General features: G+C 42.8%; 2 protein-coding genes across 4 annotated transcripts in view; one reads left to right on the top strand and one right to left on the bottom strand.

Annotated features, from left to right (window-relative positions):
- CAP1 (cyclase associated actin cytoskeleton regulatory protein 1) overlaps nucleotides 1–21,898 on the top strand; it is a 35,715-nt gene extending 13,817 nt beyond the window's left edge. The window contains exons 2-13 of one of the 3 annotated variants that reach the window (XM_049774821.1): nucleotides 6,367–6,488; nucleotides 7,073–7,173; nucleotides 8,772–8,849; nucleotides 11,443–11,586; nucleotides 11,687–11,772; nucleotides 14,097–14,202; nucleotides 15,601–15,778; nucleotides 18,207–18,388; nucleotides 18,606–18,729; nucleotides 19,331–19,413; nucleotides 19,799–19,942; nucleotides 20,720–21,898. In XM_049774821.1, coding sequence (XP_049630778.1) covers nucleotides 6,377–6,488; nucleotides 7,073–7,173; nucleotides 8,772–8,849; nucleotides 11,443–11,586; nucleotides 11,687–11,772; nucleotides 14,097–14,202; nucleotides 15,601–15,778; nucleotides 18,207–18,388; nucleotides 18,606–18,729; nucleotides 19,331–19,413; nucleotides 19,799–19,942; nucleotides 20,720–20,803 — 1,422 coding nt within the window. In that variant the 5' untranslated portion in view covers nucleotides 6,367–6,376 and the 3' untranslated portion in view covers nucleotides 20,804–21,898. Of the gene's footprint in view, nucleotides 1–6,366; nucleotides 6,489–7,069; nucleotides 7,174–8,771; nucleotides 8,850–11,442; nucleotides 11,587–11,686; nucleotides 11,773–14,096; nucleotides 14,203–15,600; nucleotides 15,779–18,206; nucleotides 18,389–18,605; nucleotides 18,730–19,330; nucleotides 19,414–19,798; nucleotides 19,943–20,719 lie in introns of all 3 variants that reach the window. The other 2 variants (XM_049774819.1, XM_049774820.1) reach the window with 2 other exon arrangements.
- Nucleotides 21,899–23,363, bottom strand: part of PPT1 (palmitoyl-protein thioesterase 1) — a 29,752-nt gene continuing 28,287 nt past the window's right edge. The window contains exon 9 of the mRNA XM_049774971.1: nucleotides 21,899–23,352. Within this exon, the coding sequence (XP_049630928.1) occupies nucleotides 23,230–23,352 (123 nt within the window). The 3' untranslated portion in view covers nucleotides 21,899–23,229. The remainder of the gene's footprint in view (nucleotides 23,353–23,363) is intronic.

Raw genomic sequence — 23,363 nt, 5'->3', positions numbered from 1 at the left:
GGTGTCAAGGGTTGTCAAGGATTGAACTTGGACCTACCCCAAGCAAAAAATACATTGCATGTGCTCAGTCAACTTCTCTTCACTGTAAAACATTTGTTAATGAATAATATTACATAAATTTTAGTGTAAGCAAGTGATTTAAAGCCAGTTTAAGCCAGTGTTTTGTGGAGGGCTTAATTGGGCTGTATCCAGGTGATGCTCAGGGCTTACTCCTGAACAGGCTTGAGTGCTGGGGATAGAACTGGGGTCAGGCACATATTAGGTAAATACCCTGTACTATCTCTCCAGCCCCTAAAGCAGTTTTAGTTTTACTTTAACCCAGTTTAAATCTATTAAATATGTGGTAGAGAATAGTTGGAGCACATAATTGGATTTGCTTTTTGGAGAGGATACCTTAGCTGAAATGTAATGAACAATTGGAGTTCTGTGACCTAGGGCCATTCCCAGTAATACTAGACCCAGTTTTGCAGGCCTTAAGTATTTGGGACTGAAAAGAGAGAGGGGGGGGGAGGGGTTGGGAGAGGGAGAGGGAGAGGGAGAGAGAGGGAGAGGGAGAGAGAGGGAGAGAGGGAGAGAGGGGGGGAGGGAGAGAGAGAGAGGGGAGAGGGGGAGGGGAGAGAGAGGGGGGGGGAGAGAGAGAGAGGGAGGGAGAGAGAGGGAGGGAGAGAGAGGGAGGGAGGGAGGAGGGAGAGAGGGAGAGGGAGAGAGAGGAGAGAGGGAGAGAGAGGGGGGAGGAGAGAGAGAGGGGGGAGGGAGGGAGAGGGGGGAGGGAGATAGAGGGAGGGAGAGGGAGAGAGGGAGGGAGAGGGAGAGAGAGAGGGAGGGGGGGGGAGAGAGGGGAGGGAGAGAGGGGGAGAGAGGGAGAGAGGGAGGGAGGGAGGGAGAGAAGGAGATGGAGAGAGAGGGAGAGAGGGAGGGAGGAGAGGGAGGGAGGGGGAGGGAGGAGGGGGGAGGGAGAGAGAGAGAGAGAGAGGAGGAGAGAGAGAGGGAGAGAGGGAGGGAGAGGGAGAGAGGGGGAGGGAGGGGGGAGAGGAGGGAGAGAGAGGGAGGGAGAGAGAGGGGAGAGAGGGAGGGAGGGAGAGGGAGAGAGAGAGAGGGAGAGAGAGGGGGGGGGGGGAGGGGAGAGAGAGGGGGGGGGAGGGAGAGGGAGGGAGAGGGAGAGAGGAGAGAGAGAGAGAGAGAGAGAGAGAGAGAGGAGAGAGAGGAGAGAGAGAGAGAGAGAGAGAGAGAGAGAGAGAGAAAAGAGGCGTGCGCGCCTGGAGAGATAGCACAGCGGCATTTGCCTTGCAAGCAGCCGATCCAGGACCAAAGGTGGTTGGTTCGAATCCCTGTGTCCCATATGGTCCCCTGTGCCCTGTCCCCTGTGCCCGGGTGTGGCCCAAAAACCAAAAAAAGAAAGAAAGAAAGTGTGTGTGTGTGTGTTTGTGTGTGTGTGATCCTCAGGTTTCCAGTATTACTAGACCCAGTTTTGCAGGCCTTAAATATTTGGGACTGAAAGTTGTGTGTGTGTGTGTGTGTGTGTGTGATCCTCATGTTTTATATGGTCCCCCAAGCACCACCAAGATGATTCCTGAGTGCAGAGCCAAGAGCAACCACTACACATGAACCAGACCCCCTCACTTCCATCCCCCCCAAAAAAGAGGCAGTAGAAATAATGAGACAGGCAACTTCTATAAGGGAAAATGATCATAGGTAGTAGGTAACATCATAAAACTGCAGAAGAGAAAGCATGATTTTTGTTGTGTATCTGTGCATATGTATATCTGTGTTTAAGTACATATCTTATGGGTTGTTGGGGAAAGGCGTGGCAAGAGTTGGAACTGGAGATAGAGTGGTAGGAGATAAAGCAAGATCAGATAATGGAAACCATAGTTTGGACTTTAGTCTAAATGCCTTGTGAGTATTGGCTAGTATTAAATAAATGACTACATTTCAATTTGAAAAGGATTACTGACAATTTGGTGTATGGATTGGTATGCTTAGGAAGTGATTGCAGTAATCTATGTAAAGTCATGATGACTTTATTTTTATCAAAATGCTGACAAGAGGCCTTTTTTCCATCTTTCTTTTGTTTGTTTGGTTTTTGGGGTTTTTTTGGCCACACTCGGTGGTGCTCAGGGGTTACTCCTAGCTCTGCGCTCAGAAATCACTCCTTGCTGGCTCGGGGGACCATATGGGATGCTGGGATTTGAACCACCATCCATTCTGGATCACCTGCATGCAATACAAACACCTTACTGCTGTGCTATCTCTCCAAAAACCTATGGTTTTTGATGCCTGACTTGATTTGGATGAGTAGTGAAGATAGTTGTTAATATTGATGGAATCCTTACTCTTTTAGGAGAGAATCAAGTACTTCAATATGTATTTTCTCATTTCTTCTCACTTTGGGTTTTGTATAGTTGTATTCTCATTATGTAGATAAGGAAGCTGTGGTCCAGAAAATTTGCTAATGCTTGTTGACTCAGAGCTGGTGAGTTGTTTTCAAACCCCCAGTTTATGTGACTTCCTCATGTGTGTCTCTCTCTAGAGGTTGAACCCAGGGCTTCAAACAGCCAAGCATGCCCTCTCTCACTGAACTATAGCTCTTAACCACTGTACTTTTTGCCTGACAGTTTCTAGTTTATTATCCTGGTTTATCATGTAATTACTGGTAGTGCTGGATAACTGAGACAATGAAGATACTATCTAGGGAAAAGATGGTAAGTTTGTACTGACAATTTCAGTATGAGATGCCTTTGGGACACTGGTAGAGATGCCGAGGTGGAAACTGGATCTTAAATTTTGAATTAGGGGTCAGGAAGATAACTTAAAGAACTGGAACACTTGTTTTACATGCAGATCCTCCAGGTTCAGTTCCTGGCACCACAGAGGCTCCTAAACACTGCTGGGAGTGGCCCCAAAACAAACAGCTAAGAAGTTTTTAAAAAATAGGTGCCAGAGAAATAGTATAGTCGCAGGGGTCTCAAACTCAATTTACCTGGGGGCCGCAGGAGGCAAAGTCGGGGTGATCCTTGAGTGCAAAGTCAGTAGTAAGCCTTGAACATTGGGGGGTGTGACCCAAACAACTAAAACAAAACAAAACAAAACAAAACAAAAAAAGATTCCTCTAGGGCAGGGCCACAAAGAGGTTTGAGACCCGTGGGTGGGTAGGGCAGTTGCTTTACACATGGTAGACCCAGGTTTGATCCCTGACACCTAAGTGGACCCCTCCCCCAAGACCTCAGTAATAATCCCTGAGCTCAGAGCCAGGAATAAACCCTGAACATTGTGGCCCAAAAACCAAAACCACAAAAAGTTTTAAAAACCAAAGGTACTGTGATACTGGTAGATGAAGGCTTGAGCACAGACATGACCACCTACAGAATATGAATTTGCATGAGGACAAACTAAAATAAGGTGTGTTTGTTGAGCCTTTCAATTCAAAGTACTCTCTCTTTACAGTATCTTAGGTTTCACCCACCCCTGCCAAAGCCAAAAGAATAAGATAATGTTCTTCCAGGTGTGGCCCAAAAACCAAAAAAAAAAAAAAAGATAATGTTCTTTTCTTCTGTATTGATTAGAGTTTGGAGTAAAAAAAAAGAAAAGGAAAAACAGGCACTAAAATTCCATGAGATTGTGTTATTACCTGTAGCCACTCCTGGTAGTCCTCAGATGTGTTAATGTGGGGTTTTCATGTGAATACTGGCCTCAACCAGTAGCATTCATGTGTATAAGGGATTTTTTTTTTTTTTTTTTTTTTGGTTTTTTGGGCCACGCTTGTTTGATGCTCAGGGGCTACTCCTGGCTAAGCGCTCAGAAATCGCCCTTGGCTTGGGGGGACCATGCGGGACGCCGGGGGATCGAACTGCAGTTGCAGTCTTTCCTTGGCTAGTGCTTGCAAGGCAGACACCTTACCTCTAGTGCCACCTTCCCGGCCCCATGGAATATATTTTCTAATAGAACAGGTGATGTCTATTAATAGAAGGTAGCTTGGGAATTTATTGCTTTGCTGCCTTTTCTCCTGAGCTTTTCAGAGTTGTGTATTCTATGTGAGTCTGTCCCTGGACAATACCCCAAATGGAACCGGACAGCCCTTTGGGCACATATGGTGCTGTAACATAGGGAGAATATGTTGACTGCCTTCAGGTCTGCTCCATTTGTTAGTAGGGCAGAGATTTGGGGCTTCTGTTACTTCTTTTGCCAAGGGAACAGAAAGGTTTCTTTGCTTCTCTCTCTTCTCTCTTATTAATACTATTATCATATTTGGTTTTTGGGACACATTCTGCCAGTGCTTGGGGATCACTCCTGATTGTACTGAGGGAGCCATATGGAGTACTAGGGACCAAATCTGGGTCAACTGTGCAAGGCAAGTGCCCTACCTCCTCTATTATTCTCCAACCCTACTTTGATTCTTTTTTAAACAATGTTATTAGGTTCATCACTCGCCCAGAGAGACCAAAGCCTATATACAACAAAGAATGGACAGGGATTGTATTGTCTTTCTTGTGAGGTGCTTATCGCTTTACAGGGAAAATAGTGTTTTAAGTTGCAATATTCTGGCATTTATCATCTTCAAGGAATTATCATTGCTGTGGCCATTTTAGGCAGTGTCAAAGGAGGTTGAGTTCACTCATGTGAAATCTCTCTAAGCCGAGGCTTTGAAAGACTAATTTTGAGATAATTACTTAATTATCTCAAGTAATTAATGTTTATATTGATAACATACAACACACAGGGAAGGATTGCTAGTAAGGTGGTAAGGTGCTAGCCTTGCATCCAGCAGATTCAGATTTGATCTCTGGCACCATATGATCTCCCAAGCCTTCTAGGACTGATCTCATGGGTTTTTTGTTTGTTTGTTTGTTTGATTTATTTTTCCCCTTTGGACTTTTGGGTCACACCTGGCAGCGCTCAGAGGGGGTACTCCTGACTCTGCACTCAGAAATTGCTCCTGGCAGACTCAAGGCTCATACAGGTGCCTAGAATCGAACCAGGGTCCTTCCAGGATTGGCTGCGTGCAAGGCAAATGCCCTACATTGCTACAGCCCCTAGGACTGATTCTCTTAAGCAAAGAGCCAGGAGTAAGTCCTGAGCACTGCTGGGTATGCCTTAAAGCAAAACAAAAACAAAGTAAGATACAACATAAACTTTATGTGAGTAGAATGAACAATTTTCAGGCTTGTTTCTCTGGAATTTGGGGGTGCTATAATTAAATTTAATTAGTACCATAAATATTTATGGACATCTTCTACCTGCTTGCCAGTGGTCTAGATAAGATAGAAAATAAGAAAGAAACAAGCTAGATAAGGCCCCTCTTCCCTTAGAGCTTGCTTTCTTTATATTAGAGATTGAGGCTAGTTCTGGTAAGTTAGCGCTTGTGAAAGACCTGTAACCAGTCTACTCTTCATTGGTTGCCACATACCAGGTCCCACCCATCCTCAATTAGCAGCTCACCATTATCTTCTGAAATGTTCTTCTCTCTGAAATTATTGTTTTGTCTACAACTTTCTTTTTTTTTTTTTTTTTTTTTTTTGGTTTTTGGGCCACACCCGGTGATGCTCAGGGGTTACTCCTGGCTATGCGCTCAGAAGTCGCTCCTGGCTTGGGGGACCATATGGGAAACCGGGGGATCGAACCGCGGTCCATCCAAGGCTAGCACAGGCATACAACTTTCTGATGTCACATAAATTTTGTTTTTTTATTTTGAGTTATAGTTCTTAATATACATATGAAGTTCCTTTTATTTATTAATAGGCTCATAGTTACTGAAGGCAGGATGAATACCCTTTTGATTTTAGTTTTGGGTTTTCTACATGTAGACAGTAAGATATGACGGGAACAAACACTGAACCTTAAAAGTCAGAATATTTGAATTTGAAAACTGGCTTCCCTTTTAACAAATTATGTAGCTATAAGAAAATAATTTAACTTTGCTGAAATCGCTTGTCTCTTAAGAGTATAGTAATTATCCTTCCCTTCCTCAAAAGTTGTTAAGAAGCTTGGATTTGGGCTGCTTTGCTTTGTAAATTCTAAATTCTTATACAAATACTTAGCATTGTGATAAGTAGACTACTGGTACAATAGCAAATATTCAGTAAGTATTTGAATATGTAAGCATGTGTTTTAAGTATCATTTCCTGGAAAGTTCTCTTGCTTAATGTGGCTCTTGAGATTTTGCAAATATATTTAAGCTATTTCACATTTTATTATTAAATGAAATCTATTTCTCTGAATTGTCATCTTTTCTCCCAGAAATATTTTTTTCTCATTAGATGCTATTTAGTAAAATAAATAGTGAAAAAAAAAAAACCATAGAGCATATTAGGACATGTAAAACACAAATGACACATAGTAAAAAAACAAATAACATTTGATTTGTTTCAGCAGTTAGAACATGGCTGACATGCAAAATCTGGTGGAAAGATTGGAGAAGGTGGTGGGCCGTTTGGAAGCAGTCTCTCATGCTTCAGACATGCATTGCGGATATGGAGACAGTGTTCCAAAAGGTACGGTAAACAACATGCAGGACACTGAGGGAAGGCACGCTGCCTACAATTTTTCTCTCTTCTTGGAGCAAACATCCTTTAATGCTTCATCTAGAAAGTTTATCTCCTATAGTTCAGGCTGCTGTGAACACAAGAGGGAGGGAAGTGACTTGTGCAGAGAGGCCTGTGGTTTAGTTATTTTAACACAAGAACTTCCTGTTTGTGTGATGTTTCCTGTTCTTTCTTTAGCAGAATGTCTCCATTATAAGCCAAATGGCAAGTGTTATTTAAATTTCCCCTCTCCAGATTGGCAAGTTTTGCACATGTACCAATTGAATTTAGACCAATATTGCTGAAAGAAACTTTTGGGAAAATCATTTTGTTTATTTTCATTTGTTAGGTGAAAGAAAGCCAAACTCAGAGAATACAGGGGACTAATGTTCAGTGGTAGTTAGCAGTTAGTGATAGTTTTGGAACTAAAACCCAAATTTCCTACTCACACTTTAGTATTTTGTTTACTCAAATAGCTTGCCTCTCCAATTCAGACAAAGTATATTTTGGAAAATCATCTTTCTGATTCTTTATTGTATATGTTTCTTTAGCAGGAGCAGCACCATTTGTACAGGCTTTTGACTCACTGCTTGCTGGTCCTGTGGCAGAATACCTGAAGATCAGTAAAGAAATTGGGGGAGATGTACAGAAACATGTAAGGATGCCTTACCCTTTTGTGGAGGAAGAAAAGTAGTGTCAGTTGTTCAGAGCTTACTTCTGTCTTCGTGCTCAGGGATCACTCCTGGTGGGATGTGGAGGACTATTTGTTGTTTAAAGGGTCAATGGTTGGTTTAATGGTTGGCTATGTGTAGATTTTAACCTTTGTACTAGATCTCTGGCTCCACATTACCATTTTCCCATATATATATGTTGGTTTTTGAGTCACACCCGGTAGCGCTCGGGTTATTCCTGGCTCTATCTCAGAAATCACTCCTGGCAGGCTTGGGGGACCATATGGAATGCCGGGATTCGAACCATCATCCTTCTGCGTGCAAGGCAAATGCCCTACTTCCATGCTATCTCTCCGGCCCCAATTCTTGTTTTTTTTGTGTTTTTTTTTTTTTTTTATCATACCCAGTGGCACCCTGGTTACTCCTGGCTCTGTGCTCAGAAATTGCTCCTGGCGGGGTGGGGGACCATATGGGATACTGGGAATTGAACCGGGTCTGTCCTGGGTTGGCCACATACAAGGCAAATGCACTACTGCTGTGCGCTCCAGCCCCTTAATCCTGGTTTTAGGATCTCCTGAGAGGGAATTTCTTAAAAGACTTTGGGCTTCTTCTCATCACCTTACACTGAGGAATGCGGACCAGGCAGACATTACTTCTAGATTTAAAAAAATAAAACAACCCTGCTTTTACCACAGGTTTTCTCTTAGTTTAGCTAGGTTGATCTTTTTGTAGTTAGAGCATTCTGCCAGACTGAGCCAAACATGTTATATAACCAAGCTAAGAGTGATTTATTCAAAAGGAGTCATTATCATGATTTAGCATTTATAAAACTATGCTCAGTACTTATTACTTATGCTAATCTGGGCTATTTTCACACTTAGCTCTCAAGAATATGAAGTAGGTACTAACAGGTGTCTCTGTACCCATGTCCCTTTATATGCTGCCACTTCCATTTTCAGCACCCCCAATGTATGATATGTTATATACATATTACATATGTGTATTTGAACATGTGTGTGCTTATGTACCAGTAATCCAACCCAGGGCTTACAAGCATACCTTTTACTACTAACTGATTATGTTCTATTTTATTTCACTTGATAAACTTAGAGCTCACTAAGTTGATTTAGCTGTCTGTGATCTAAAATTTGCAAAGTAGCTCTAATCGAAAGGATTTAATATCTTGAAAACTTTAGACCTAAACTAGGCCATTCCCTTTATTCCTAGCTCTAGTTTTGGAGAAATAAGTTGTTCCTTTTTTTCAATGATGAGAGGTTGAGAGGGCTTTTGCAATGAAGGTCATGTCACACTGCATGCAGAGGTGCTAACTTGACTTCATCTAAAACTACTCCTGATTTTGATTGTGTTCATTTCTGGATATCTACCCTTGCTTTTAGTTCCAACAAGAACATTGTATAGTGACTTCGTTATCAGTCCCTTGAATCTAGAATCCTTGAGGAAAACGATATATGAAGTGCCTGGTGTTGCTAGCAGAGTACATAGGCATGGAGGGTTCAGGTTCTTCTTATCAGGCTTCTCTGCTTGTGAAGTGTCACTGATAGCTGCTTCTTCCTCCCTGTAGGCGGAGATGGTCCACACAGGTCTGAAGTTGGAACGTGCTCTCTTGGTTACAGCTTCTCAGTGCCAGAAGCCAGCAGGTGTAAGTTCACTGTTACTTTGTTTAGTTTTGTTGGTTTTTTTTTTGTTTGTTTGCTTGTTTTTGGGCCACACCCGGGGCGCTCAATGGTTACTCTGAGCTCAGAAATCACTCCTGGCAGGCTCTGGGGACCATATGGGATGCCAGAGATCAAACCCAGATTCGTCCTGGGTCAGCTGCGTCGAAGGCAAATGCCCTACCACTGTATATCACTCCAGCCCCTACTTTTGGTTTTATGTTCAGAACGAATTGAAGGTTTATGCTAAGCTGTCACAGCATGCTTAAATAAACCTATTGGGCCCAGTCCCAGACATACTAATAAGTCCCTGAAGTGGAGTCAGACTTAAAAGTGTCACTGTGGTGATAGGCCACTAAGTATATACTAGGTCTGCTAGCATTTTTTCTTTTTCTTTCTGGTGGTGGTGGTGGTGGTGGGGTATCTCCCATGCATCGCTCAGATGCTTGGCAGTCATTCTCTGAGATGCAAGTGTAGTGTGTGGTTCATGGATTAGGAACATTCATTCAGTGCTGCTGAGGCCTTCCAGTGCTAGGAACTACCTAGAAGTACTCAAGGGTCAATGTGGTGCCAGCGATTTAACTTGGGGCTTACACATCTTGGCCATGTATTCTACCCCTTTCAGTTGTCTCCCAGCCTCCTGCTTTACTTTTTTGTTTCTTTATTTTTTATTTTGTTTTTGGGCCACACCTGGTGGAGATTGGGGCTGCTGGCTGACTCTGTGATCAGGGAACACTCCAGGCAGGGCTTAGTGGAGCATATGGGATGTTGGAGATCAAACCACATACAGGGTAAATGCCTTACCTGTTGTACTATTGCATCATTGTAGGTGGGCTTTGAAAATGCTGCTGTGGGAATCCTAGAACTAAAATATTGTTTCTCTTCTGACCCTTCACTCACTAATTTGAGTAGAGGATCTTTAAATCATCTCCTGCCTAATAAGTTAGTGAAAAGGAATGTATGAGCATTTGCTTTTTCTCAGAATTAAAGATTTTAGTCTTATATCTTCTATTTGCATTTGGCTTTCTTAAAGGCAGAGGGATGAGAAAACAAGTCTCAATGCTGAGTGAAAACACTCAGACAACCATGACTTGCTTAAATTATATAAAAACGGTATAATGTAATGTTCAATATATTAGTCTACTTCTGAGTTCATCTTAGTGAAATAATTTTATGTAAACTTTTTCACTCATGGGCCCGGAGAGATAGCATGGAGGTAAGGTGTTTGCCTTTCATGCAGGAGGTCATCAGTTTGAATCCCGGTGTCCCATATGGTCCCCCGTGCCTGCCAGGAGAATTTCTGAGCATGGAGCCAGGAATAACCCCTGAGCGCTGCCGGGTGTGACCCAAAAACCACAAAAAAAAAAAAAAAAAAAAAAAAAAAACTTTTTCACTCATACTTCCCAACAAATCAAGCAGCTCAGACACTATTTTATTTCCTTTGTTTTAGACCACACATTGATAGGTTATGACTTGGAGACCAAATCTAGCCCAGCATCTATTTTATAAATTAGTTATAAATTGGTGGAGGAGAAGATGGCCATGCTTATTCTTGTAGGTATGGTCTTGTTATCCTGTGCCCTAAAAGGAAAAAGTTAGAAATTGAAACAGAGACTATATGGCCTGCAGAACCTTAAATATTTACTGTCTGGATCTTTACACAAATTTGCTGACTTTAAAATGTTTCATGCTAAGATCTGAGAATTGAGAAGTTCAATAAACTGAGTTTTTTTGGAGAAAATAAACCCCAAAACTAGATTCATCCATTTTGTTAAGCTGTCTGTTCTGATACCAAGTCTCCCAATCGCATTTTATTTGACATTCTATACAGCACCTGCTCGGTGACTAACAATGTGTTGGTGCTAAATGGTTACGAAAGACCTTATGTTTGAGAAATTAATAGGAAAAACAGGCTCATGAATTTATTAATAATTTGTCAAGGTATACATTATGTTAAGAGTAAAATTCTGGGCTCGGAGAGATAGCACAGCGGCGTTTGCCTTGCAAGCAGCCGATCCAGGACCAAAGGTGGTTGGTTCGAATCTCGGCATCCCATATGGTCCCCCGTGCCTGCCAGGAGCTATTTCTGAGCAGACAGCCAGGAGTAACCCGTGAGCACTGCCGGTGTGGCCCAAAAATCAAAAAAAAAAAAAAAAAAGAGAGTAAAATTCTGTAGAGGGCCAGTGTGGCTGATATTGGAGAGCTGTTTCTAAAGCAGCATGAGGAATATTTGGAGAGGTAGAGAGACCAGAATGACTAAAGGCCTGGAAATTAATTAGTTCTCCTATTTGTGGGATAGGAAAGGGATAAGTAGTTGAAGTGGTAGAATTTTATGACATAAAGTAGTGGACCTGATCTTGAAGAACTAAAAACCAACCTGAGATGTTGGAATTCTAAGTGGATAGAAGAGATAATGTGTTATATTTTAGTCCTAAATCTGTGTAGGATGAAATACAAGGTTTATTTGGGTACTTACTATACATTATCTGGCATTCAGGATTAGAGTTGATAGAGTTGATCAACCTGTTGAGCTTTTGTAGAAAGATTATAACCTGATTCTTTTTCTTTATCTTTTGATAGAATAAGTTTTCTGACTTGTTGGCACCCATCTCAGAGCAGATCCAAGAAGTGATAACCTTTCGGGAGAAGAACCGAGGCAGCAAGTTGTTCAACCACCTGTCAGCTGTCAGCGAAAGTATCCAGGCCTTGGGTTGGGTGGCTATGGTGAGCAGCACAGCTTCCAGGGGAGGGAAGGGTGGCTTGGAAGAGACAAAGAGATAAAACCCAAGAGGCTGTGTGTCACTGATGACTTCTTTTTCTTTAGGCTCCCAAGCCTGGTCCCTATGTGAAAGAAATGAATGATGCTGCCATGTTCTATACTAACCGAGTCCTCAAAGAGTACAAAGATGTGTAAGTTCTGTTACAAGAGGTTAAAGACAAATGTAACTGATTATTGCTAAAAAAATCACTCTAGCTTTAAGGCTGCTTGTAGCTTCTTCGTTTCTTCTATCTGTTTGAGAGCAGGTTTCTGGAAGATTCAATAGATATTTGCACATAGAAGCTGCATGAGAAAACAGGAAGTATTTCTGCTTCTACTTCTGCTTTTTCTACTAGCTTTATAGAAGAATATTAGTTTTCTAATTCTTACCCTTCCAGATTTAGGTTTTGTTAGAGGTGAAATGGTTTAATTTGCCTTTTTGTCCTTAATCCTATAGACAGGGAAAGTGAGAGGAAGAAAGGTGTTTTTTTTTGTTTGGTTGGTTTTTTTTGGAGGGGTGGCGGGGAGGTTGGGGACACACCCAGCAGTGCTCAGGAATTATTCCTGGCAGGCTCGGGATCATATGGGTTGCCGGGGATTGAACCTGGATCTGTCCCAGGTCGTCTTCACACAGGGTAAATGTCCTACCACCATGCTATCACTCTGGCCCAAGTGTAGGTATTAAGTCAAGAAGAATCATATGTCTAATTGCATATATTCACCAGTACAGTCGGACTTCTCCATTGCTGGTTTTGAGTTGGAGTGTTACAATAGACAGCTGTTATTTATCTGCTTAGCACCCCAAACTCTCCCATTTCCCCTTTAATTTTATCAGCCAGCCAATATTTATTGTTGGCATTATATGCCATCATATGTGTGAAGTATGTTTCAGAGCACAGATACTTTCTTAATCCTTGCAGCAACCTGGAATTAGTGTTATATCATTGTATATAACATATTAATTAATGTATACTAGTTATAATACTAGTGTATATATATATATAAAACTATATACTAGTTATAATTTTCATTATACCTGTGCTATCACTTTATAGTTGAAGAAATTAAGTCTCATGTTAAATAATCACAACATTCTAGCTAATTATGAGGGACCTGAAGCATAGTGCTAATTCTATAATTTTTTTTTGTTTTTGTTTTTGGTTTTTGGGCCACACCCGGCGGTGCTCAGGGGTTACTCCTGGCTGTCTGCTCAGAAATAGCTCCTGGCAGGCACGGGGGACCATATGGGACACCGGGATTCGAACCAACCAACTTTGGTCCTGGATCGGCTGCTTGCAAGGCAAACACCGCTGTGCTATCTCTCCAGGCCCTAATTCTATAATTTAATGCTAATTCTATTTAAAAATTTTTTTGGTGGTTCAGGGCAGATTTTGACATGGGTTTTACTTTTTTGGTAGAGTGGGAGGTTGTTGGGCCACACTCGGAAATGTATGGGGGCTATTTATGGCTCTGCACTCAGGAATTACTCCTGATGGCACTCAGGAGAACCATGTATGGAACTGTGGATTGAACCTGGGTTAGCCTTTTGCAAGGCAAGTAGTCTACCTGGTGTACCATCTCTTTGGGCTCTTAACATAGGCTTTGTACAATAAGGCAGTTGAATTTTGTGGAGTCTAGCACAGTATTATTCAGATAATTTTTTTATTACATTTACTATTACAAAATTAAAAAAATTAACTAATGCAACATTTGCTATTTAACTGCTACCTAATAAGAAGAAATGTTTGGCCAACCACCAGGACCACAGGTGGAAGAACTGATTCCTTGAGTTTCATAGTGATGCTCAAGATATCTTCTTACGGGGTTTTGGGTACAGAATATTTGTTTTTATCAGTGGTATGATAGCTTCTTTCAAAGGTCTACTTTGAGCAAATAGTTTTGTTCTTAAAAAAAGTTTGGAGATAGGGGCCAGAGCAATAGCACAGAGGCAAGGTGTTTTCCTTGCATGCGGCCAAAACAGGATTGACCCTGGTTTCTAATACCGGCATCCCATATGGCCCCCCAAGCCTGCCAGTTTGGAGAAATATGATATGAGATAGAAAGAGGTAATGTGGAGTCCTTATCCAGTACACTGTGATCTAATCAAGGTTATAGAATAGGGTTTTTTTGTTTTTGTATTTTTGTTTTGGGGCTTCACCCGGTGACGCTCAGGGCTTACTCCTGGCTATGCGCTCAGAAATCGCTCCTGGCTTGGGGGAACCATATGGGATGCTGGGGGATCAAATCGTGGTCCATCCTAGGCTAGTGCAGGCAAGGCAGACGCCTTACCTCTCGCACCACCACTCTGGCCCCATAGAATAGATTTTTTAAAAAGAAAACCATAGTGCTGCTAGAAAAACTGCTGGTTTTCTACAAGTGCCACAGGCTTTTCTGTGAGCTCACAGGAAGAAAAGCTGTAGGATTACTATCATTAATATCTGACTGCCTATGATGTGTTCTTCTTTGATTCTCTTAGGGATAAGAAGCATGTGGATTGGGTCAAAGCTTATTTAAGTATATGGACAGAGCTACAGTCTTACATTAAGGAATTCCATACTACCGGACTGGTCTGGAGCAAAACGGTTAGTAAGTCCTCCCACTTTTCATCTCTCTAGGACAAGGCTCATAGCTTTCATAGATTTTGGCACTACCAAAGTCCAAGAATAATGCTAGAATGCTAGTTTTTTCTGTGGCAGATAGAAAGAAAAATAAGTATTCAAAGAAAGTATCACGAGCATTGCCAGGTATATTCCTGAGGACCCCAAGCACTGCTGGTCTTCAGCAAGGCCCTAGTAATGAACTGTCTGCTGAGTAGGCAAAGTATTGCCAGCAGCGGACCCCAAATCTCCTAAGTACTACTTTGGAAGTTCCCCTCCCCCACCCAAAAACAAAACAAAACACAGATCCACCAAGCAAAGTCAGAGCAGTATTCAATTTCATCAAACATGCAGTGGAAACAATGACCGGTGTTCAAAGGAAAAGAAATGGGTGAGTGAGCATCATCCTATCCCTGAAACAGCTTTGAAAAATATAGGCATAAACCCCCAGTTAAAACCACTGTTTAGGGAGCCAGAGAGATGGCATGGAGGCAGGGTATTTGCCTTGCATGCAGAAGTATGGTGGTTCGAATCCCAGTATCCCATATGGTCCCCAAGCCTCCCAGGAGTAACCCCTGAGCATTGCCGGGTGTGACCCAAAAACAAACAAACAAAAAAAACAAAAAAAACCACTCGTTATAGTGTTTGATCATTGGTGAGAAAGTACATCAGGTAAGGCACATGGGCGTTCCCTGAGGCCACAACTGTTCCAGTAATGGTAGTTTACATTAAGAGCCCTCAGGTCTTTCATGTGCACCACCCCTTGGACTATCAGCTCTCTAGCTAAGGCTTTATTTCTTGGATGTCTTCATATCTGACAGCCATGAAGGTAAGGTAATTGTTCAATGTTTGTGAGGCCCTAGAACATAGCCTGCCAGGAGTGATTTCTGAGCACAGAGCCAGGAGTAACTACTGAGTGCCACCGGGTGTACCCCCCCCCCCCCAAAAAAAAAAAACCATAAAAATGAGGTGAGGGGCTGGAGTGGTGGTGCAATCGGTAAGGCGTCTGCCTTGCCAGTGATAGCCTAGGATGGACCACGATTCGATCCCCCTGCATCCCATATGGTCCCCCAAGCCAGGAGCGATTTCTGAGCACAGAGCCAGGAGTAACTCCTGAGCATCACCGGGTGTGCCCCAAAAACAAAAAAATCAAAATAAAAATTGAGAAGGTAAAAAAATAAGCTTACTTGACTCCTAGGGAAAGGATGGGTGATGAAGAGTTAAAAAGCTGTGTTGGGTCAGGGTAGGGAGTATTAATCATTGCAAGACAATACAGTGAATACTGCTTGTACTCTGAACATGAGATTCTCCTGTGAATCGTAGAAGAGAATTGCCTGTTGGAATAACCACTGATGGTTCTGTTACCTGGGTTTATTGTTGCAGGGACCTGTTGCAAAAGAACTGAGTGGATTGCCATCTGGACCTTCTGCTGGATCAGGGCCTCCTCCCCCACCTCCAGGCCCACCACCTCCTCCAGCCCCCACCAGTTCAGGCTCAGATGACTCTGCTTCCCGCTCAGCACTGTTTGCGCAGATTAACCAGGGCGAGAGCATCACACATGGTAAGTAAATACTTGAGCAGAAAGAGTTGGTACATTATTTGGGCTAGACCAAACCCTCTAGAGACCCAACAGTTGGAAACCCAAAAGCCCGACTTGTATATGGGAGAATCACCTGGGGACTTAAGATCCTTCAGGTTGCCCAGGGGTGCAACTGCAAATTGAAGATGGGCGGTTGTTTTGGGGACACCTGTAAAAGTGACTTACTTTTGGGCCCGGAGAGATAGCACAGCGGTGTTTGCCTTGCAAGCAGCCGATCCAGGACCTAAGGTGGTTGGTTTGAAACCCGGTGTCCCATATGGTCCCCCGTGCCTGCCAGGAGCTATTTCTGAGCAGACAGCCAGGAGTAACCCCTGAGCACCGCCGGGTGTGGCCCAAAAACAAAACAAAACAAAAAGTGACTTACTTTTAAGTGGCATGGAGTATCTTTTTTTTTTTTTTTTTTTTTTTTTTGGTTTTTCGGGCCACATTCGTTTGACACTCAGGGGTTACTCCTGGCTAAGCGCTCAGAAATTGCCCCTGGCTTGGGGGGACCATATGGCACGCTGGGGGATTGAACTGGTCCTTCCTTGGCTAGCGCTTGCAAGGCAGACACCTTACCTCTAGTGCCACCTCGCAGGCCCCGGCATGGAGTATCTTATTGTGCAAGGCATGGGGCTGGTACTTTTACCACGAACTTTTTTTTTTTTTTGTGGTTTTTGGGTCACACCCGGCAGTGCTCAGGGGTTACTCCTGGCTCCATGCTCAGAAATTGCTCCTGGCAGGCACAGGGGACCATATGGGGTGCTGGGATTCGAACCGATGACCTCTTGCATGAAAGGCAAACGCTTTACCTCCATGCTATCTCTCCAGCCCCACCACGAACTTTTTTATTTAGTACCTGGTCTCTATGAGAAGTATGATATAGGGGGTTAATTACTTCAGAGGGTATATGGTTAGAAACTCCATTTTATTAGAGAAAGTAGATACAATTTATATACAACTGGAAGTTTAAATTGTATAGGTTCTCTCCTAAGAGTCTATAAAATTTGCAACATAAAGGAAAAGTTAATTGTGTTTTTAATAGTAATTAAAAAGGTATGACAACCTAAATATATTCAGCAATATAATAAATTAATAACTGTGGTATATCTTCTTGATGGAATGTGTTTTTCTCTTTGGCTTCTGGGCCACAGCTAGTGATGCTCAGGGCTTATTCCTGGCTATGTGCTCAGAGATCACTCTTGACTAGGCTCTACAGACCATTTAAAGTGCTGGGATTGAATTTGGGTTAGCAGTAGCAAGGCAAGCACCTTACTTGCAGTTGCAGTTCTGTCTCTTCAGTCCACTTCTGACTAGTATGTTATAACACCATTAAATTTATTCTGTCATTTGAAAATTCAGTATTTAAGGAAAAAGTATTTAAGGAGGGCTACTCAGTTTTGGTTCTGGAGATTGGGCTTGAGACAGAAAATCTTTTCTCTAACAAAAGATACATTTTAGGGACTGTTAAGGTAAGAAAATATTCATTGTAAAAACAAAAACAAAACAAAAAAAAAAAACATTAACAATGTACATGGTTACAACCAAATAAAAACTATGGACAGGGGCCGGAGAGATTGCACAGCGGTGTTTGCCTTGCAAGCAGCCAATTCAAGGCCTAAGGTAGTTGGTTCAAATCCCGGCGTCCCATATGGTCCCCGTGCCTGCCAGCATTTATTTCTGAGCAGATAGCCAGGAGTAACCCCTGAGCACCGCCGGGTGTGGCCCAAAACCAAAAAAAAAAAAAAAAAAAAGAAAGAGAAAAGACAGAAGATTGGAGAGATAGTATGGAGGTAAGGCATTTGCCTTGCATGCAGAAGGTCAGTGGTTGGAATCCCAGCATCCCATATGGTGCCCTGAGCCTGCCAGGAGCGATTTCTGAGCATAAAGCCAGGAATAACCCCTGAGCACTGCCGGGTGTGATCCAAAAACCTAACCCCTCCCCCAAAAAAAGGCAAGAAAAGACAAGACTTTTTCCTCTACTACCACATTGTTTTCCTTACATTGCTTTAAAAAGCACCAGCAAGGGTCACTCCTGATCACAAAGCCAGGAAGTATCACTGGGTTGGCCCCCAAACAAATTTGGAATTATATATTTGGTATGTGTCTTCTAGAACTTCTTCTGTTTACCTGAAATTTACTCTTCCTCTATCCCCTTCCACTACATTCCAAGTCTTGTTTTTTTGTTTTTTGTTTTTTTGTTTTCTTCAACTGAAACTGTAATTTAACTTTGGTGGAGAAGAGAAATTATCAGGTACTTCTCCAAAACTGCTGTGAGAGAATGTTTCAGTCTGACTTTGAACTTCAGTTTGTTAACCATCACTTTTAAGTTTATGGCATAAATTGGTTGTTGCCCTGGCCCAGAGTCCTGGTTTGAAGGACAGGAACAAAGTAGCTGTTGTTGTTACAGCCCTGAAACATGTATCTGATGACATGAAGACTCACAAGAACCCTGCCCTAAAAGCCCAGAGTGGCCCAGTGCGCAGTGGCCCCAAACCATTCTCTGCACCTAAGCCAGGAGTCAGCTCATCCCCCAAACCAGCCACAAAGGAACCACCTCTATTGGAACTAGAAGGCAAGAAGTGGAGAGTGGTGAGTCACAATGCAATGGCCGGAGGAAGAAGGGTAGGGCTAGCGGGCTTGACTAGAGCACAACTGAGGCAGTGCAAAATTCTGTCATAGAATCCTAGGATTACAAGGACGTAGGGTGGGATGACTTTGGGAGGGTGGTGTTTGTTTTTTTGTTGGTTGTGTATGGGGGTGTGATTGTTTAGTCCTGAGATTGCTGAAAAAGATTTCTCTTTAATAGGAAAATCAGGAAAATGTTTCCAACCTGGCAATTGAAGACACAGAGCTGAAACAGGTGGCTTACATATACAAATGTGTCAACTCAACATTGCAAATCAAGGGCAAAATTAACTCCATTACCGTGGGTGAGTTCTTATTGCTGTCATAGGCAACTGGTTTTTATTGTTTTTGAGCCACACCCAGGTGCACTCAGGGGTTACTCCTAGCTCAGCGCTCAGAAATCGCTCCTGGCAGGCATGGTGGACCATATGGGATGCCGGGGATCGAATCTGGGTCCCTACTGGGTTGGCAGCATGCAGGGCAACACGCCCTACCACTATGCTATCAATCCGGCCCCAGGCAACTGGTTGTTTTTTTTTTAATAGTTATTTTTTTGATCACACCTGGAAGTGCTTAGGAGTTATTCCTAGCATTAGTTACTCCAGTAACTTTCCTGGTTATTCAGGAGTCACTCCTGGTAGTGCTCAGAGATTATTCCTGGCAAAATACTCAGGAAATATTCCTAGTGGTACTGGACCATAAGAAGTATGGGGATCAAACCCGGTGGCAGCTGAGTCCATGGCAGGCATTTTGCCCACTACTCTCTCTCTGACCCCACTGTTAGAGGCATCTGACTAGAGACTAAGAGGGCTGTTACTCTTGCACCTGACCTCATCCCTACAGACTGAAGGTTTTGCTTCCCTTTGAAGTTACTTTGCTGACTGTTCCCTTTCTCTTTTCTTCTAGATAACTGCAAGAAGCTTGGTCTGGTATTTGATGACGTGGTGGGCATTGTGGAGATAATCAATAGTAGGGATGTCAAAGTTCAGGTAACTTGAGATCTTGGCTACTGCTTTGGATCCCTGAGGAACTGAGAGAGACATAGGCGGCTCACAGATGTTGCTGTGGTGGGAATCTGATTCTCCAAAGTCTGTAAGATAAGCTGCTTTAGATGTGGCAAGAGAGGAATTGGCTTATGTGAGTTCTCTTCAGCACCCGTCCTAGTCTGTCCTCAGATCCGGTGTCTTTTGTACACCTGTTAGCTTTTTAAGTAGTTAGTGAATCAGAGGAGGCTGTTCCCACAACTTAATGTGTAGCCATGCTTTTGCTCTTTTTTTTTTTTTTTTTTTGGTGCCGAAACCCGGGAATGAACCAGCTTTTGCTCTTTCATCCTCTCCACCTGCTGTGTCTCAGTGTTCTTGTGTTTTTTTGCAGGTAATAGGGAAAGTGCCAACCATTTCTATCAACAAAACAGATGGCTGCCATGTTTACCTGAGCAAGAATTCCCTGGACTGTGAAATAGTCAGTGCCAAATCATCTGAGATGAATATTCTCATTCCTACAGAAGGCGGTGACTTTGTAAGTTTCTTGAACACTTTAGTAGGATCTCATAAAGGAGGGAACCGAAGACTTCTTATATTGGGGAAAGCCAGTAGATAAACAGTCTGTACTGAGTAGGACAAACCTGGTGTTGGCACTCCTCGGGTACCCACAAGTGGTAGGTGTCCCTTGAAGCAGAATTCCGAGGGGTAGTTTCTGTCTTTTTGAACAGAGGCTCAGGATAGTACAGATGATAAGGAACGAGTCAGAATGTACTGTCATTTGGCTGCCCTGAACCCTCTGCATACAATACTTGTTAGAGAAAGATAAGCAGCGAGCAGTAGCAGACAAACTTTTATCTGCTTTGGAGGTTGTATTTCTTCCCGCTTGATGCTTCATTAGTCCCTTACCTCATGTCCGTGGTAGGAGGCATGGTGGTATTAGACATGGCCTTACCTTACCCTTTGTGTAGCCATGCTTTGCTCTTTCATCTTCTCCATACTTAGTTTAGTGGAAACAAGCATTGGCAGAGAAGCCCTTAAGATGTGCCAGGGACCACAGAGAGAGCACAGCAGTAAGGCGTTGGCTTTACATGTGGCCAATCTGGGAGGGACCCGTTCTACTCTTGGCATCTCATATGGTCCCCGAGCCTGCCAGGGCGATTTCTGAGTGCAGAGCCAGGAGTAACACGAGCGCTGCCGGGTATGGACCAAAAACTAATCAATAAATAGTTTAAAAAAGAAAAAAAGAAAAATAAGATGACGTGCCATCTTATACACTAGCTCAGATGTAAACCCACTGTTTCTTTATTTGCAGAATGAGTTCCCAGTCCCTGAGCAGTTCAAAACCCTGTGGAACGGGCAGAAGTTGGTCACCACAGTGACAGAAATTGCTGGATAAGCAAAGTGCCACCGGGTTCTTTGCCCTCTCCCTTCACACCACGGGATAAATATGTATCATGACGGTTCTTTTCTAGATTTCCTCTACCTTTCTGCTCTTAAACTGCTTCTCTGCTGTGAGGAGCACAGCTACCTGCCTTCACTGAAATATACCTCAGGCTGAGATTTGGGCTGGGCTAGCAGGCAGTTTATCTTCTGCAGGAAGGTGCAGCTTTTCCATAACCGCTCAACCATACCACCAGTCCATTTTAAGGAACTGCAGACCGGGACTGGTATGTTTTACTGTTCAGCCTTTGGGGTTTTTCGACCACCAGTTCTTTGGGAAGAATGCAGTTGTTCCCCAGGAGTTAACAGAGCAGACTCTTCACCCAAGTTAATCTTTTCCTAACACTGAGCATGAAGGTAGCAGAGGTTGGTGTGATTCTAGTTGGTGATTCAAATTCTTTTAACCAAACTAATTTTCTACTGTTGATAGTTGAGGCAAAGGTTGCACTGGACCAAAGGCTGAAGCTTGGCCACCTGTCATTCCAAGCAAAATGATTTCCCATAATCATTCCTTTATTCAGCATTCCGTCCTGGGTCTGCCTGAACCTGAGATAGATTCTCCTGTACCAGCTCCTGGGGCAGTTCTATACCAGGCCAGTTAAGAACTTTAGACACTTTTTCTTAAGGCTCTCTAGGCCTAGTACCTTGCAATAGAGAAGACCTGAGGAGAGGACCAAGGGAGGGAGGAAGAAAACAAAAAAATTTAAAGGGAAAAAACATTTCAAGTCACCACGTACCAATGCTAGGTACTTGTCTCCATCTTAACTGACTCCTTTGCCCTGTCATGCTCAGTAGCTTTTGGCTTCAGTCTGAGCATTGGAACAGAGAACTAAGACCCCACTCCAGGCTGGTTTTAGCTCCTGTGTAGGAATCTTGCACAGCATTGCTAATTTAAATTTCAGTTTCTCCCTCCAGGACAAATACCAAAATATGCAACTTTTTTGGTGGGAAGAGAGAATTGTCCTGACTTCTACCCATTTACTGAGGCCTGTGGAAATAAACCTTTATGTACTTAAAATTATACAGAAAATAGAATAAAATTAATACCAAATGTGGCTAGTATTTATCTTTATTTGAAATATAGAAATGTAAAAACATGGGCGGAGGGGGAAGGAAAAAACAATGGTAAGAAACTTTGACTTCTCCCTACTTTTTGTCCATGATCTCTCTAACTGAAAAATAAAACTTAAGAGGGGTGAAGGAAAAATGAAGGGCAAAGCAAGCAAAACATAGCTAATTATTGCCCCAAACTGGCATTCTACACGTTTTTATGATGTGGGAGTGTGACATCCATGCTCAAGTGTGGGGACTGTTAAGTTGGGTTAGTTTTTCTACGGTGACAGTATCTTGTGATCCTTAATGGTCTAACCTTGAGGGTTAAAACATGGGGGATCTCTAAAGGGAGGTAATGATTTGCAGAAGTCTTCTAAGTTTTGGGAACACATACTCTTTTCTTTCACAGAACATACCAAGAGTTCCCCTTCTGCTAGTAAATAGACCTTGGAGGAATGAAAATCAGAAAGTCAGATCTCTTCACATTTCCTTTCTCATCCTTTTCTGTCACTGGCAATAGACACTTAAGAATCAAGACTAGTTTTCCTAGTCTTGATAGACCTCTTAGGGGAGGCATTAGTAGCTTTGGATGGAACCTAGGGACACTTTGTTGCCTCAAGAGGCAGATTTGGAGGACACAGCAATTTCCTAATAAGTTTGAGAACCTCTGGTTTAGATCAATAGTCAGACTTAGAAAAGCTGGGTTTATCAAGGATGGAATGGAAAGAATCAACTGCCTTATTTTTCGTTTTTACTTGTGCATAATTCTTCACCCTTAGTTAAGCAAGCATTTTGCCCTCCTTAAGCAATCCTATAGGGTGCTACTTCCTTCTGGTGAGTAATTCAATGCTCTGTTAAGAGGCAATGCAACCAAGGAAAAACGATATTTGGTGAGGTATATCTAAAAAATGCCAAGATTCTGAAAGGTAACATACGCAGGCCTCTGTGCTGGCTTTCTCAGTCTGAAGTGTGGGTGTGTTTGTCCTTAGCATCTCATTGAGGTTTTTTTCAAACTTCTGGGCCCAGGCACAGTTCTCACACTGACCTGGAGAGGACTAATTTCCTAAACAACTTTACTAAATGCAAGGTCTGTAAAACAATCTCCCATAGGTTTTAACTAATTAAACTTGCATTCAACACCAACTGCAGATAGGATGAGGTAAAGGATAAGATAAGTATCTCAGAGCTTTCCAAGTGGGGCATGCTAGATGATAACTTGAGAGAAAATTAACTGCAGACTAGACTGGAGCTGAGGCATGACCGTTTCTGTCTGTCACTGGTTTGGAAGCACTGGGGGCTCCCTGAGCTCTGGAGACAACTGTCAAGGCATTATTTAAGGAGGGGTATGATGTGCTTATAAAACCATTCTTCAGGTAGTTGGAGATGATCCCCTTCCAAAGCCAGGAAAACGAGCTGTCCTGCTTGGTCCATTTTCTTCAGCCCCAGGCGATCCTGAAGCAAGA

This window comes from Suncus etruscus, chromosome 6 (assembly GCF_024139225.1).
Source record: "Suncus etruscus isolate mSunEtr1 chromosome 6, mSunEtr1.pri.cur, whole genome shotgun sequence".
Taxonomy (NCBI): Eukaryota; Metazoa; Chordata; class Mammalia; order Eulipotyphla; family Soricidae; genus Suncus; species Suncus etruscus.
This window is presented reverse-complemented; position numbering and strand designations above follow the sequence as displayed.